Source organism: Malaclemys terrapin, chromosome 4 (genome assembly GCF_027887155.1).
Source record: "Malaclemys terrapin pileata isolate rMalTer1 chromosome 4, rMalTer1.hap1, whole genome shotgun sequence".
NCBI classification, from domain to species: Eukaryota; Metazoa; Chordata; order Testudines; family Emydidae; genus Malaclemys; species Malaclemys terrapin.
This window is the reverse complement of record NC_071508.1, coordinates 18,961,545-18,978,994: the sequence shown is the minus strand read 5'-3', so window position 1 is coordinate 18,978,994 and position 17,450 is coordinate 18,961,545. Positions and strand designations below refer to the sequence as shown.

At 45.2% G+C, this 17,450-nt stretch overlaps 1 protein-coding gene across 1 annotated transcript in view; it reads left to right on the top strand.

The window, feature by feature from the left end:
• BLTP3A (bridge-like lipid transfer protein family member 3A) overlaps positions 1-17,450 on the top strand; it is a 62,895-nt gene that overhangs the window by 21,260 nt on the left and 24,185 nt on the right. Inside the window, exons 2-8 of the mRNA XM_054025447.1 lie at positions 8,693-8,855; positions 10,136-10,174; positions 11,918-12,009; positions 13,212-13,401; positions 13,956-14,096; positions 14,838-15,008; positions 16,302-16,479. Of these exons, the coding sequence (XP_053881422.1) occupies positions 8,693-8,855; positions 10,136-10,174; positions 11,918-12,009; positions 13,212-13,401; positions 13,956-14,096; positions 14,838-15,008; positions 16,302-16,479 (974 nt within the window). The remainder of the gene's footprint in view (positions 1-8,692; positions 8,856-10,135; positions 10,175-11,917; positions 12,010-13,211; positions 13,402-13,955; positions 14,097-14,837; positions 15,009-16,301; positions 16,480-17,450) is intronic.

Sequence of the window (17,450 nt, the reverse complement as noted above, 5' to 3'; positions counted from 1 at the left end):
TTGGAGTTTGGACCCCATTGGGAACTGGGTATCTGGGTGCTGGAGACAGGTACACTTCTTAAGCTGTTTTCAGTTAAGCCTGCAGCTTTTGGGGGATGTGATTCAGACCTGGGTTTGTTTGCAGCAAGCTAGCGCATCTGGCTCAACAAGACAGGGTACTGAAGTCACAAGCTGCCAGGGAAAACTGGCTCAGAGCATCAGGTGGCAGTCCCAAGGGGGTCTCTGTGACCCAAACCGTCACACCCTGCAAATAAAATTTGGACTTGTCTTGACTAGGTGATGTTTGAGAGGATGAAATGGTATCGGTCACTGAGAGAGAGAGAGAGAGTGAGTATGTGTGTATGAGTTGCTCTTGCTGATCCTGTTCCTGGCAGGCCCAAGAAGAGTGTTGTTCTTTGAATGTACTGGCTAATACTGCATGTCCTCTGTTAAAGAGCTTTGGAAACAGAGAAATGGAAATAGTCCATGCAGTCAATTTTCTTAACAGCCACAAACTATTTCCATTCACTTTTATCCAAGACAGCAATGCATGCTGCCAAAAATCATACTGCCATTCAGCATGAATGGAGAGAGTCTGCCAGCAAACTTTGTTTAAAATCCTATTCACAGTCATTGGACCTTTCTTCCGCTGAGATTGATCAAAGCATTTCCTTTGAAGCTGCTGGGAAGATTAGGCATCTTTCTGAATTCCCTGCGGCTGTACTGCCATACCCCACCCTGGTTATGACATTTTGAATTTGAAAATTATTTCATCTGAGGATCTCAAAGCCCTTTGCAAAGAATTACTTTATCCTTGAGACAACCCTGTGAGGTAGGTATAGTAACTTCGTTTTACAGATGGGCAAACTGATGCATAGAGAAGTGATTTGCCCAGTGCTGGTGCTGGTAATAGAACCCAGGAGTTCTGACTAGAAATCCCCTGCTCCTCTAGACTGCGCAGTTATATTTTGGTTTGTTACTGTAACATAATCTTATGCTACCTCTTAAGCAGTCAGATCTTTCCCTCCAAAGACAAACACAATATTTGAAACAGTGTTTTTTAATTGCTGCTTGGGGAATCCTAAGGTGTTCTCAGCTGCAGCAATCTGAAGACTGACTGCCCCACTCTGCTTTCCACCCACATTGATGTAATAGCTCTCGCTTGCTGCTTGAACACTTGACAGGTTTATTGTGCATTGTGAACCATGGAGCTGGCCACGGTGTATGGGGATATTGCAGGCTATCCAGTCCTTCTGGTGCTAGGTAAAGCCCTATCTCCAGCTAATAAAGTTGTAGGGATCAGTTTGTTGGGGGATACTTGCTACATTCTCCGATTTGCCTGCTCCGGACCTTAGAAACCAGTGTGAGGGCACTTGGTCTCACTGGGTACATCTACATGGCAAACAGAAACCCATGGCAGTGAGTCTCAGAGCCCAGGCCTACAGACTTAGGCTCATGCTACTGCCCTTAAAATATCTGTGTAGACATTGCGGTTTGGGCTGTGAAACCCTCCCTAAGCTTCAGAGCCCGAGCTCCAGTCCAAACTCAAATATCTACACAGCTGTATTTAATGCCGTAGCACGAGCCCCATGAGCCCATGTCTGTTGCAGTGGATTTGGTGCCATGGGTTTCTGCTTGCCATGTTAGACATACCCAGTGAGCTGAGGGTGCCTTAGATCTGCTTCAAAACTCCACTTTCTTTACATGGCAGTATGAGGTTTGGCTAAAGACATCATACTGACCTATCCTCTGTTCATGTAACTGTTTACGTTGCTCCGTTGTTCCTAAATCTTCCCCAAGCCCCCTTCCACAGGCACTGTAAATTAAAGTTTCATATTCATTTTGGCTGCTAACAGGGACTGTTCCGTAGAATCTTGCAACATTGGCTCTGGTCATCTTCATATCAGTTCAGCAGGACTCCTTGTGGCCCCTACACTTGTATTTAAAAACTTGTTTTGTATTCATCTGGCTTTATTTAATATCTCTCTACATCAGTGAGTCAGTTTGAAGATTTCAGCTCTGCCTCTGGCTGAGATGCGGATGATTGTCCAATAAATTTATTCTGTCTCTGCAATATTCTGATACAACCAACACTGCTGCATTAATGTACCGGTTGAGAGCAGCATGTTTCAACAGAGGAAGTATGCTAAGGACTAGAAGTCAGGAGAGATGGTTTTCTGTTCCTTGCACCTCCCTGGGCCACCTCCTCCCCATCTATAGAATTAGTCTATTTGACTTGGACTTACAATGTCAACTTAATGTCTGCAAAGTGCTCTTGGCATCCTACTGGTCAGCGTGTGTTATACATTGTTCTCTCTGCCCACTCACAGAGGATATGACTCTGCTGTGGCTCTCAGTTAGAGGACTTGATCTGTTATCTCAAGCCATAGAGGCTCATGCTTTATCTCTGGAGATCCCAGGCTCAGTCCCCAATGAGGAACCAGATGATAGGCGTCATGCTTTGAGATCTTTATTTCTCTTCGCTTACAGATATGTAAGATATCATTGTTTATGCTCCTCCAATGAACCTGTCACCTGTAGAATGTCACACATGCTGGAATATGTAATTTTACACACACCAGATTTTGCCATATAGTAATTGAGAACTGTGTTGATTTTAGCTGCCTTCTCATGTGTGTTTTATATTAGGGTTGCCTCTGGCTTAATGAGGAAATATTTGTCTAAAGTAAACAGGATGGCCTCTCTGTGTGAGCCTGAGACAGTGACAGGTGTGTTATGCTGTCACCTGATGGGAGACACACAGTTTGATATACTAGCTTGTTAGGTCTGGAAAGGAGAAAACTTGCATGGCAGGTTAAAGTCTGTAGAGGTCTCATACTGCAGTCCTCCTCTGCAGAAATCATTACTGCAGAGAATGGTGTGGAAACACAAGCAGCAGGCAATCTCACAGCTGCTGAGGCTGCTCAAGTCCCAGCCTCTCCTACGAGGAGGAGAGTGTTTGGCTGCAGTGAAATGCATAACTGCTTCTCTCCTCGCTTCAGATTCTGCCCTGGGCACAATGTTCACTTGGATAAATACATTGTTCTGGAGGAAATTCTGGATTGGCTGATAAGCAACTAATCCCAGCCAGTTTCCCAGTTCAACTCACGCTCTTGTGGTGAGACTGATGAAACCAGCACCATAGCCCCTTTCCCCCCCCACCTTCGTTATCCCCCCAGCTGCTGGCCCAGTTGCTCAGGACTGTCTGTGCCTTGCACAATGGGGCAGCACATGTGGCCAGGCCAGTGCAGGGAAAGGGGAGTGAGAGAACTGCAGCGTGTGACTAACGTGTGAATCTAATCCTACCCTAGCTGACAATGGAGCCTCTTTTCCACCACTTGCTGGGCCACTGTGCAGAATTAGAATTAGCATGGAGGAATGTGTGAAATGGCTCTGGCTTGAGCAGTGAGTAAATCGTCTGGCAGAAACACTCCATCCTTTCTGAATCCCATGGCATTGTGGTGCTATGCAAGCTGCAGTCCTTCACTGGCTTCCGTTTAGTGCAGAGGAGGAAACCGAGATACTGGCAAGGCAAATACAACTTCTCTGGTCATGATCCAGTCTACGGTAGGCTGCTGGCCTGTCTCCCAAGCCCAGGAAGGACTGATGCCATGCCCAAAGTCCTGTTCTAGCCCTTCTTTCAGGGCAGTTTATTATTCAAACCCAAAAACTCATAAGTTAACACAAAACCAAGCTATTTCCTTGACCAATACAGGCTGTAGGGGCCCACCGGCCATTCCCCTTACATCTCTCCCCTGCCACAAGAGCTGCCCTACTTCCTCCAGCCTTCTCTTCAACTGAGCTCTTTCAGTCCTTCATAGGAATCACCTAACCCCTCCCCAGCTGGGTCTGATAATCCCCTTTGCCAGGGCCAAACACCTCTTCAACAGGCTCTGCCTCCAAACAGGGCTGGCTGGCTGCATATTGAGGGACCTGGTTACAACATGGTCAAATCCTAACGTTCTCTTTTGGCATAGATGGGATTGCACCATATTCCTGAAGCACACCACAGCTTTGGACTTTGCGGGGCTGACCTACAACTCAGTAACACAACTAAAACATGGTTCAGTCTCATCTACGCTGTGAGATTGAACCGTGTTTTATTTGTGTCAAGGGATAGCCATGCCTTTCAATATAGTACTGTGGTTGTTGCAGCGTAGATGGAACTTGGGGACTGGCTGGACCAAAGCCATGGGAAACTTTAAGCTGCTTTCTGTTGACTTTATTCACAAACTTACTATCTGAATAAGAAATCTTGCAACCTTGTGAAGGAGCAGAGTCACCTTAATTCTCCCACTAACTCAGGAATTTATGTAAATTTCCATTTCTGTTATCAAACTTCTGAATCCCCCCCCCCCCCCAATCCCTGAACTACTCCTGGTGGGTCAGAGGAAGCAGATTCCTCCAAGTGCAAGTGCCTGGCGTCGGGAACTAAGCTTTTCTGAACCCTTCCAGCGGGTGGCGGGAAAGGTGTATTTCATTCATGAAGAAGAACCATTCCAAGATTTCTAACACAGCTGAATCCAGCATGGCGGCTTTTTGTTTTCTTCCCTGTTTATGCACCAATATGTACCTGCCAAGTATCCCAGTCTTTGGCAGGGCCATCCCAATTGGGAAGAAGAAAAATCCTGGATCCTGCTGCAATTTGTGCTCATTCTGCTGATGCAGGGCTCTTTGCAGCTCACCATTACCTTCCTCCTAGATTGCCCTCATCTTTGCTTGCCCTAACTCTCCTGAGTACTCTTCCAAAAGGATCCTTGGTATTTCCAGTTCAGCTGGGTGCGTTCAGATTTGTCCCAGAATCCTTTGCACCTCTCTTTTGTGGCCTTAATCAAATAGTTCTCATCCATCATACATGTGACACATCTGGAATTCGAAGACACCAGGGTGCATACAGCAGATCTGGAAACAGCAAAGCCTCTTGGGAGGGGAAATTGAGACAGGAGAGATCAGCAGTTGATGGTAGCTAGAAGAAAAGCAGGGCGTGGCGGAGTTGGTCAGTGAGAAGCAGGGTGAAGGATTATGTTATGTGCAGGCACACTGATGTTTCACTGACCACGTATAACCCTGTTTCTTAGCTTGGGAGACTGGTGAGCATGAATCAGCTTCACTAATGAGGGACAGGAATGGGTTTGGCTGTGAGACTAGTATTTAAAGAGATGGATAAAATAATTTATTTAAAATCCTTTACTTCCCTGTGACAGTAATATGAGCAATCAATAAAATGGATCTAATCTCTCTCCACCATTGATGCTATAACTTTCTTAATATTGTTTTTGCATGCTTCTTATCTTGGGGAGTGAAACTATTGTCCAGTTGCATTTGTTTCTAGTTAGTTTCATTTTCTTTGTGCCCTAATGCAGTTACATTAATTTCTGGTTTTCCAGTGCGCTCTCCTGATTTGATTTAAAACATTTAAAATGCCAAATTATATGGGCCTTAAAGACACCTGCCAAGCTTCTTTGCTGAGCTGTCACGATACCCAGGGTTTAACTGTCAGCTAGCTATGACGCCAAAATACTTGTCATAGCTTATATGGCGGATGCCTAGGGTGAAGACACTTTTTGGGGTGGCTTTAGCTCTGCCCTCTTCCGTATAATCAAAACATCTGAAAGGCAAGAAATTCCAAATTACACTTAACAACCTTGCCTTCCCACCTATATTTTAAACTGTAATTTTCTATTTTTTCCCCTTTCGTTTTGGCTATGTTCTTGCAACCTCAGTTCGAGCTTAATGAAGATTTTTTTCTGTGGGGTAGGATGTCTGATAATTTTGTGACCTCTCTCCCTCTTACGCTTTATTATTTAAAAAGAAAGGAAATATTGGACCAAAACTGCTTTTCTCTCTCTCTTAGGCATTTATAGTGGGCCAATCTCCATAGTACTTAGGTGACGAATGCACTTATAACTCTTTAGGGAACTGACCAAGTTGCCATTGAAGTCAATGGGAGTTGGTTCGGGAATCGGGGCCTAACTGGACACTGCAAAACTGGCAGGGCAGCTCACACAATGCACTATAGAAATGCAATGGTCTGCCCAGTGTGTGGTGGTATGATGTCCTTATTCTCTCTGTCCCTGAGTGTGTGAGGTGCTTTGCAAACAATAGAGAGGTGTTTACCCTCAAAATAACCCTCCTCTACGGAGACACAGACACATTGGAAGTCAAATCATCCAAAGCCCAAGATTTGGTGGTGATGGGGGACTTCAACTATCTGGATATATGTTGGGAAAATAACACAGCGGGGCACAAACTATCCAACAAATTCTTGGACTGCATTGCAGACAACTTTTTATTTCAGAAGGTTGAAAAAGCTACTAGGGGGGAAGCTGTTCTAGACTTGATTTTAACAAATAGGGAGGAACTTGTTGAGAATTTGAAAGTAGAAGGCAGCCTGGGTGAAAGTGATCATGAAATCATAGAGTTTGCAATTCTAAGGAAGGGTAAAAGGGAGAACAGCAAAATAGAAACAATGGATTTCAGGAAGGCGGATTTTGGTAAGCTCAGAGAGCTGATAGGTAAGGTCCCATAGGAATCAAGACTGAGGGGAAAAACAACTGAGGAGAGTTGGCAGTTTTTCAAAGGGACACTATTAAGGGCCCAAAAGCAAGCTATTCCGCTGGTTAGGAAAGATAGAAAATGTGGCAAAAGACCACCTTGGCTTAACCACGAGATCTTGCATGATCTAAAAAATAAAAAAGGATCATATAAAAAATGGAAACTAGGACAGATTACAAAGGATGAATATAGGCAAACAACACAGGAATGCAGGGGCAAGATTAGAAAGGCAAAGGCACAAAATGAGCTCAAACTAGCTACAGGAATAAAGGGAAACAAGAAGACTTTTTTATCAATACATTAGAAGCAAGAGGAAGACCAAAGACAGGGTAGGCCCACTGCTTAGTGAAGAGGGAGAAACAGTAACAGGAAACTTGGAAATGGCAGAGATGTTTAATGACTTCTTTGTTTCGGTCTTCTCCGAGAAGTCTGAAGGAATGCCTAACATAGTGAATGCTAATGGGAAGGGGGTAGGTTTAGCAGATAAAATAAAAAAAGAACAAGTTAAAAATCACTTAGAAAAGTTACAGGTTTCAGAGTACTCCTGTTCTTTTTAGAAAAGTTAGATGCCTGCAAGTCACCAGGGCCTGATGAAATGCATCCTAGAATACTCAAGGAGCTAATAGAGGAGGTATCTGAGCCTCTAGCTATTATCTTTAGAAAATCATGGGAGACGGGAGAGATTCCAGAAGACTGGAAAAGGGCAAATATAGTGCCCATCTATAAAAAGGGAAACAAAAACAACCCAGGAAACTACAGACCAGTTAGTTTAACTTCTGTGCCAGGGAAGATAATGGAGCAAGTAATTAAGGAAATCGTCTGCAAACACTTGGAAGGTGGTAAGGTGATAGGGAACAGCCAGCATGGATTTGTGAAGAACAAATCATGTCAAACCAATCCGATAGCTTTCTTTGATAGGATAACGAGCCTTGTGGATAAGGGTGAAGCTGTGGATGTGGTATACCTAGACTTTAGTAAGGCATTTGATACGGTCTCGCATGATATTCTTATTGATAAACTAGGCAAATACAATTTAGATGGGGCTACTATAAGGTGGGTGCATAACTGGCTGGATAACCATACTCAGAGAGTTGTTATTAAGGGTTCCCAATCCTGCTGGAAAGGCATAACGAGTGGGGTACCGCAGGGGTCTGTTTTGGGACCGGCTCTGTTCAATATCTTCATCAACGACTTAGATATTGGCATAGAAAGTACGCTTATTAAGTTTGCGGATGATACCAAACTGGGAGGGATTGCAACTGCTTTGGAGGACAGGGTCATAATTCAAAATGATCTGGACAAATTGGAGAAATGGTCTGAGTTAAACAGGATGAAGTTTAACAAAGACAAATGCAAAGTGCTCCACTTAGGAAGAAAAAATCAGTTTCACACATACAGAATGGGAAGAGATTGTCTAGGAAGGAGTACGGCAGAAAGGGATCTAGGGGTTATAGTGGACCACAAGCTAAATATGAGTCAACAGTGTGATGCTGTTGCAAAAAAAAGCAAACATGATTCTGGGATGTATTAACAGGTGTGTTGTGAGCAAGACACGAGAAGTCATTCTTCCGCTCTACTCTGCTCTGGTTAGGCCTCAGCTGGAGTATTGTGTCCAGTTCTGGGTGCCGCATTTTAAAAAAGATGTGGAGAAATTGGAAAGGGTCCAGAGAAGAGCAACAAGAATGATTAAAGGTCTTGAGAACATGACCTATGAAGGAAGGCTGAAAGAATTGGGTTTGTTTAGTTTGGAAAAGAGAAGACTGAGAGGGGACATGATAGCAGTTTTCAGGTATTTAAAAGGGTGTCATAAGGAGGAGGGAGAAAACTTGTTCACCTTAGCCTCTAAGGATAGAATAAGAAGCAATGGGTTTAAACTGCAGCAAGGGAGGTCTAGGTTGGACATTAGGAAAAAGTTCCTAACTGTCAGGGTGGTTAAACACTGGAATAAATTGCCTAGGGAGGTTGTGGAATCTCCATCTCTGGAGATATTTAAGAGTAGGTTAGATAAATGTCTATCAGGGATGGTCTAGACAGTATTTGGTCCTGCCATGTGGGCAGGGGACTGGACTCGATGACCTCTCGAGGTCCCTTCCAGTCCTAGAATCTATGAATCTATGAAGTTGTTGTCATATTGCCTCTTAACTCTTCTTCTCCACAGGTTTACTAAGAATCTCTCTCCGGACAAAATCAACCTGAGCACACTGAAAGGTCAGGGGCAGCTGACCAACCTGGAACTGGATGAAGAGGTGCTGCAGAATGTGTTGGAGCTGCCCACCTGGCTAGCGATCACCCGTGTCTACTGTAACAAGGCTTCCATCCGGGTGAGTTGAGATACCGTGCTAATGGTGTCCTCCAAACACAATACAGCCCACTTAATGTCAGTCTGCATTTGATGTTATCTGGGGCTTTTGATAAAGGATGTCAGCTTTCTCAACTGGAAATAAAATTGTGGTACCTGAGGCATATCCTGCCCCTTCCTCCTGCCCCTGACTTATTCTTTAGTGCTGAAAGAGTGAAACAGCCATCCCAGGTTGCCCTGACTGTTCACACGAACCTCCAAACTGGATTGAAACAGGAATGTAAAGTGTAAATAAACGCAGATTGAAATTCTTTGAAAACCTGCTTGTGCCATGAGTTTCTGTGCGGTGAACTGTTATTTAAAGGTCACATATTCAGCAATGGAGACTTCAGAAATAATGTGCAAATTGGGTAAAAGCATGTGAAAAACGACTTGCTAGGCCCTCTGCACCCACAATTACCTGGCTTGTTAGTATAATTGCAGTAATTGCACATGCAGTCACAGCTGCACTTGTGCACAGAGAATGGGCCTCTTCATCTTGAAAATCTTGTTCCAAGTGCTTTTTGGGTCAAGAAATTGATTTTTTCAGTTGACATTAAATGAGAAGTTGTTTGTTTTAACCTCAGCTGATGTTAGACACAGTTACACTAAATTATTGGAAAAGCATTTAGCATATGGAAAAGACTTTCTGTTAAAGTGTGGGTCTGCTCTGCCAAATGACAGTAAAAATGGCCTCCTTTTACTCATCTCAGCTGCTCCCTGTTTGTATTCAGAGTTGGATCTGCTCAGTTTAGTAACAAGCATTAGTTCTTGCTCCTCCTAGAACTGCAGAGCAAACACAGGTCAGTGGGGGTAAAATGGATTTTATTCTGGTTTGAGCATAATCTACAGAACTGTAAACTAAATTCCAGTTACAGCGTGAATTAATTGATTGCAAACCTATTAAAGACAACAGAATTGCTCATGCATAAGTGAAATCTGAATTTGGGCTGCAGAGCATATATTACTGGTAATGATGCATGAGAAGGAAAAGACTCAGCCTGAAATACAAAAGCCAACCTTGGCTTACACAGCAGGTCGTTTGAACATCTTTTCAGTTGTCTGTGGGAGCCCATTTGATCTGGAGTCAGTGAGACACAGTGAACCTGTATTGTCACAGTGCTGTTTTTATGTGATCAACTCTGAGAGCACAGCAGGACTTTAAGTGAGTTGATCTCAGGAGGGCTCGACTGTGTCTCCCTGAAATCGTTCAAACCTATGCATACTGAGGCACCTTCTGCAACTCGAGCTCTGTCTTTACAGATCCAGTGGACGAAACTGAAGACGCACCCGATTTGTCTGGTAATATTTTGTTTTAGTCTTCTTCCTTCTTTGTAATAAATCTCAGCTAAGGGATTGTTCCTGCAAAGGGACAATTGGTTCTTACTGCTAGAGGTGTTGAAGCTTTTGTGACATAACATCTCAGCTGCTGATCAAATCCAGCCCATTGCACAGAGGCTTCTCTAAGGTCAGGTGAGATGTGAATGTGTTTTTTTTTTTTTTTAACACCCAGGTCTCATAGAAGTGTCTCTAAGAGTATGTCTACACTGCAAAAAATCCCCACAGCAGCAAGTCTCAGAGCCCGGACCAATTAACTTGGGCTCGTGCTACGGGGCTAAAAATAGCAGTGTATCGACATTTCTGCTTGGACTGGAGCCTGGCTTTGAAACCCAGTGAGGGGGACTGGAGCCCACGCTCTGAGACCTACCCCCTTCATTGGATTTCATAGCGCAGCTCCAGGGAAGGAATGTCTACAGTGGTATTTTTAATGCCGTAGCATGAGCCCCATGAGCCTGACTCCGCTGACCCAGGCTCTGAGACTGGCTGCCATGGGGTTTACGGTGGTTGGATTTTCTTGCATTGTAGACGTACCCTAAGGCCTTTTCTGAGGTTGCTGTGCTGTCCTATGGTCAACTGTTGGCTAGCCCTAGGGAAGAGTACAAATTCCTGGGATATGGTGAAAATTGCCCAGATGACATTTCCACTGGCCCCAGGGTGCTAAACTTGCTCTCAAGTGTATAATAAGAGTGTTCTCTACAAGTAGATGTGAAATCAGTGATCGATTTTTCTCAGTAGATCTCAAAGTACTTTGGGGACTGTGTGTACTTTAGCACTGAAATGCAGCAACCTCTGAGACCTGGTCTACACTACGAAGTTAGATCGATTTGTGTCGACCTATTTGTGCGTGTGTCTATGCTCAAATTTGTCTCCAGCTGATATAAGCACCCGTTAGTCACACAGTCAAATCACCTCCCCGAACGCTATAGAGCCATGGTTCACCTACTGAGGTCAATGCGCGAGCATAGATATTGTATGACCTGTATCAACCCTCACAGTCCTCCAGCAGCTGTCCCACAATGCTCCATTCTCTATAACAGTGACTGCTCTGGCCACAACTTTAAACTCCACTCTCAGAGACTGGAAGCCAGACCCCTCCTTGAAACCCCCCCATGGGTTTTTTAAATGCTTTTTTCTGATCTCCTAACTTGATGGTGAACTCGCAGTTCACCCTCATTGTGTGCAGTTGCCCAGCCGCCTGTGCCGCGCTCCACACACTAGACATGCTCCTGCCTGGAGTAGACAGGAAGTATTGGGTCTCTGGGGCCTGTGGGAAGAAGAGGCTGCACAAACGCAGCTACAGACCAGCTGTAGAAATTGCATAGGGGCTGCAGGCAAAGGGGTATGACAGGGATCAGCAGCAGTGCTGCATGAGAGTGGAGGGAACCTGCCAGGCGCAGAGTTGAAATGGGGAGAAAGATAGATACTTTAGTCAAGGATGCTTGGCCAACCCCCTTACTTTTATGAAAAGCACCCTGTGAGATTTTCAATGTCCATGCAGAGCAGATGGGACCTTGGTTTTTAAGGTCTCATTTGAAATACCCATCCACACACAGTGAATTCCCTGAGAATGATGGAAGGTGGAGTCCACCTTGTTGGTATTTGACCCAGCAGTTCCAGTGACCTCCTATGTATTTCAAACCTAGGGCCATAATGCTCATCCTGAGTCTTAATGTCATGCTTGCTTCTTTCTTGCTGTGTTTGCAGTACCTGGATAAGGTGGAGGTGGAGATGCGAACCTGTGAAGAGCCTCGGCCACCCAATGGACAGTCTCCGATTGCTCTCGCTGCAGGTCAAAGGTTGGCATCCCCTAACTCTACAGTTAGTTTTTTGACATTGTATTATCTGTGTTGGACAGGCACCCCTGATTGTCCATTCTGAACAGTGAAGGAGCCTTGCAATAAAAAAGAGGAATTGTTTTCTCCCAGCCTTTCCAACTGTGAGATGGGGATAGGGTTTGGCAGAAGTTTGTACAGCTGGCCAGGGTTGACCTAGACTAGATCCTTAAGACTGCCCAGCTTCTTTAAGCCATGTTCCCTAGAGGCTTTGCATTGCAGCTCCCAGCCTCCAGTTAGGAAGCAGTGAATAAGATTCCTTCATTGCAGCCCATCTCCCCATCCTTTCCTGCTCCTCTAGCAAAGTCTCTTTCCCACTTCGTGAACATCTGCATTGATTTCCTTCATCTTTGGCAGAGACCTAAATCTTCTCCTTGCTTCCAAAGTTTCACTGAAATTCCTGCCTGACCTGCACCTGTGTTCTTCTCCTCTGGCTGTGCTCTGTCACATTTCCCAGCACCCATCCCAAGCTTCTCTCCTGACCACTCCTTTATCCCCGTCCTGATTCAGCTCCTGCTTTCATGTTGCCCCTCCAGGCTAGAAACAAGTAACAGCCTCTCTCACAAAGCATTCCCCATATTCACTCTGTACTGTATTGTGCCTGACTGGGCTGTTGAGCTTTCATTTTTTTGGGAAGTCCATTGACAGAGCTAAGACACCAAGCCCACTGAGGCTCTGCCCCAGAAGCTCTAACAGTTTCAGCACATTCTGCCCATTGTACTGTACTGTATATTCCTTCGTGGCTACGTTAACAATCGTGTCTCTTCTGAATCAGCTCGCCGGAGTGTTGTGTGGGACAGGAGTATTTCTGTCTCTGGCCTTGGGAGTGAGAGGCAGACTCCAGGAGTTGAACTTCAGCTTCCATGTGCACTGCACCCCTTTGCCCACCCCTTGCTCCATCATTTACTCTTCTTCTTCTGTCCCTACCTACCATGGTGATGACTTTGAACACTCAGTTGTAACCAGGGCTGAGGCTAGCCTATCAAATAGGGGGTGCCTTAGAGCACAGGTGATGGCACTTCTCCTGGAGGTAGCCCATCTCTGTGGAGCTGGGCTGCTTCTGAACCTTAGGTCTCCTTTGTGACAGTCGTTTATTACAACTGGGTCAGCCTGAACTGGGGCCCCTTTTTATAGAACGATGATTTTGAGGGTTCTTCTCTTTACAGCGAGTATGGCTTTGCCGAAAAAGTTGTGGAGGGAATGCTCATTGTTGTCAATTCCATCACCATCAAGATTCACTCCAAGGCCTTCCACGCCTCTTTTGAACTGTGGCAGCTCCAAGGATACAGCGTGAATCCCAACTGGCAGCAGAGCGACCTACGTTTCACCCGCATCACTGACGCTCATAGAGGAGAGGTAAGACCCTCTCTGCATTGGCAGACGCAGCATACGGGGGCGTCCCATTTAGGTCTCTTCCATGGTCCCTGAAGGGTCTGGCAGATTTGGGGCTGTTGTTCATCTTCTCTGAATTCTCACCTCATGGTCTCAGTATGGTTGGCTATAAGGAACCTCAGTGACCTCTGCATCAAAGTCTAAAGCATCCACTGGGAAGTGGAGTCGCTCTGAACTCTTCCATAGCCAGTGGTCCCCTATCACACTTCTTCCTAGCATCTCCTTACTGGGAGAATGAAAAACTGGAGAAGCTGTGAGGTCCCTTGCAATCAATACGTTTTCACTAGTCTCTGCTGTGATTGCACTGTAGAGGAAGGACTGTATGCTCCCAGGGCAGCTCCTCCATTTATTACAGGGATCCCAGAAAAAAGATGGTGTCTCTTCCTTCCCCACTTCTAAGTCTGTTTCTTTTCTTGCCTATGCGCTGCTACCGTGTAACGTATCTATCGTTAAAGTCTTGAAGTTGGTGAAATCCTCAGCATTTTCTTATTTGACTCCTGGTCTCTCTCTCTGGGTAGGTTTTGACATTTAAAGAGCTCACCTGGCAGACACTTCGGATAGAGGCAGATGCCACTGACAGTGGTGATCAGGATCCCACTACCACTCCTCTGAGGCTCATTACCAATCAAGGCAGGATCCAAATTTCTCTCAAGAGAAGGGTGAGTATCTTCACTGATAGCAGGAATGATTTGCATGGTAAAGTCCTGATTGCATCTCCCCGATCAGGAATAAGGTCCTTACTAAATTGAATCTCAGAACCGAGAAGAGGCACAGAGAGGGATAATTATTCCTGTGTCTGGTGAAGGTACACATGCCCTCCCTTCTCAGTGCTTGTGCTTTTTCTCTACAAAAGCAGAGCCCTAGATGCTGTATTGCTCTGTGGTTTCATAGAGGTACACGCTGAGCTCTTATCTTGCGTACTCAGAACAGCTCATTTCTTAGTTCAGGAATGCATGCAGCAGGGCAAGTGGGTGAATAATCCTCAGTCACATTCATGTACAACTGTGCTGTGTCCTCTTTTACTGAGCACTTAAATCACTGCCAGGCTTAGTTGTACTATAAACAGGAGAAGGAGAAAGGTGATGAAGTGTCAATTAGAAAGAATAAACCTCCTGCTTTCCACTCCTTCCTTTAGTGCAGTTGGACACATGCCTCCTTAGGTGGAGACGGATTTGTTTAGCCTGGTGCTCAGTTGAGACAACAGCTCCCCCTGAATAATATTGGGGTACCCTGGACACCTGTCAGTCAGATGAATGGCTTCCCTCTACCCTATTTTCTCTCATATGACTTCTAAAGTGGCACATTTTGCAGCTGCTACAGTCCACAATTCCCCTGAAGAATAAATGTGTAAGGTTAAAATCGTTATGTTAAACTCCCTGCTTTCTCTTTGGTTGGCTCAGACCAAAGATTGCAACGTGGTGGCATCTAAGCTCATGTTCCTCCTTGACGACTTGCTCTGGGTGCTGACAGACTCTCAGCTGAAAGCCATGATGAAGTATGCAGAGTCCTTGAGTGAAGCCATGGAGAAATCTGCCCAGCAGAGGAAGAGTATGGCACCAGAACCTGTCCTGGTAAGCAGCCATCACCCAAGCATGAGCATCCTGGGGAAAAAGGAAGAGACATGGAAAAGGCAGCATGGATTCTCCGTATACACATACAAACGGGTGCTTGCTGCCAAGTGGTCTCTCTGAGATGGGAAGAGGTAGGAAAGCTGTAATCTGTGCAGCTTCCCAAAAGTCCCATCAACACTCCTTATGGGTGTGAGCACTGGGAGAAGTTCTAAAAGCTTAGCTGATGCAAGGTTAGGCACACATGGGTATGGAGTCAGCACTGGGAGAAAAACATGACCTAAAGGTATTGCACCCAACACCACAAAGCATCAGTGAATATTTTTTAAATGGTCATGGGCTAGAATCGGTCTGGGGAAAAAGATGGAAAATTCTGTGATCCTTTAGGCCAGCAGTACTCAAACTTCATTGCACTGCGACCCCCTTCTGACAACTAAAATTACTACACAACCCCAGAAGCGGGGGACTGAAGCCTGAGCTTGCGAAGCCCTGCCACCCCAGGCGCGGGACTAAAGCCCAATTCCCCCCCCCCCCACCCTCGCAAATGTTTTTTTAAAAAGAAGTTTTGCAAAATGCTCAGTGAAATTAAATAACAGATAGATGTTTAAATAACTGCTGTAGAGGGAAAGTGAAATTAAGGGGTACAAGGCAAAGGATGAAAGATGTTTTCAGCAGAGATTTGCAAAGAGCCAGAGAACATGAGGTGAGAAAAGGGATGTTTCTCCAGATAGCAGGAACTGCAGGAGAGACGGTTTTTGCAAATGGTGCAGTGAGATAAGGCTAAGAGGAGTTTAAATAATAATGCTAATATTGCCCTTTTCATCCATAGATGTGAAAGCATTTTCCAAAGATAAGTGAACATCATTAGTCCCATTTTAGAGATTGGGAAACTGAGGCATGGAGCCTTCCCAAGGTCACACAGCAGAGCTTAGAATAGAACACAAATCTCTTGACTCCCTGTTTGGTACCCCATCCACTGGACATTGTGCCTCCACTGATTATAAATCAATTGATGTCACTGCAATAGAATTAAGCGTTGCAAAGTCTGTGTCTGCAGAAACAGAAGCTCAAGATCAAATTGATAATCATAAGTTCTAGTTGTTCAGTTATGTTTGGCTTTTTCCTTATACATGCTGTGTTAGAACCACTGGTCAAAGGCCTTTCATTTGGGGAGCACTATTCAGGCTCTTCCACTGTGGGGTGTAAACCTAGGCTGTTTCCAGTGCACTAGAATCTGCTTCCCTATTTTCCTTTGATGACGTACTGGTACCTGCAGAACATGTTTGTGTATTCTAGACCCCACCACCTGCTCCTAGTGCCCACCAGTCCTGGTCCCAGACATTTGGAGGCAGTCTGAATGCAAGCAGCATCAGCCAGTACTTTGAGAAGTATGACATGAAGGAGTCCTCCTACCACCTATTCATCTCCCGTCTGGACCTGCACATCTGTGATGACAGCCACACCCGGGAGTCAGGTACCTGACCAAGAGCAGCACTAGGAAGAGTCTGGAGGAGAAAGAAATTAACCAGATCATGGGGGGTGGTACTTTTTCACATGTGCACATTCATGTAATTCTGCACTTCTTAGTTCAGTGTTAGCATATCACAGTGAGGCAGGTGTTAGTGGCTCAGCCTTTGTGGGGTGACACTGTGCTGAGTACCAGGAGACTTGCATGAGTGGTGTAGCTTCCTTGGGGAAGGAGTGGAAGTCCTCTCACTGGCTTGGACAAAGCACTAGAGAATACGCAATAGGGAACAATCTGTCACCGACCGAAGAGGTAGATTAGATGGTCTAATACCTCATCTCACTTGGTCAGTATGGGATTGTTCCTTACCATTTATTTTCTGGTAATTTAGTTAGCCTAGTTTTTAAATGGGCTAGGCAATGGGGCTTCCCCACTTCCCTTGCAAGACCATTCCCCAGTCTAGCAGATCTCTCCGCCAGGAGTGCTTTCCCAGTAATTCAGTTTAAAATTGGCCTTTCCTGTTTTTAATCCCATTCCTCCTAGTTTATCCCAGTGGGCCATACTGCATGATTCCTCTCCCTCCCTGTTTGAAGTAGCATGTGCCCCTCTTCCAGTCCCCTGCTCTCCTTGCAATCTTGGTTGTGCCTTAGCCAAGCTCTAGATATTTATTTCTATAAATCTTTCCTCCTAATTCAATGCCCTCTGATCATTACTGTTGCTTTTCTCTGAACTTGCTCCAGTTTGTCTCCTTTTCTTGTTGCTGAGTTGCCTGGAACTACAGTACACACAGTATTCCAGCTGGACTTTCATCAGAGCCATATAGAGAGAACAGGCTGGTAATAAACCCTGTGATTTAAAGCCTCAGCATATGCAGCCCAAAGCTGCGTTGTCCTCTTTATTTTGTTACCATATTGTTGGTTATAGTGGTGAGAACCGTAACTGCCAGGGGTGCTCTGCAGTTTTGTGTGTGGTGCACTAGT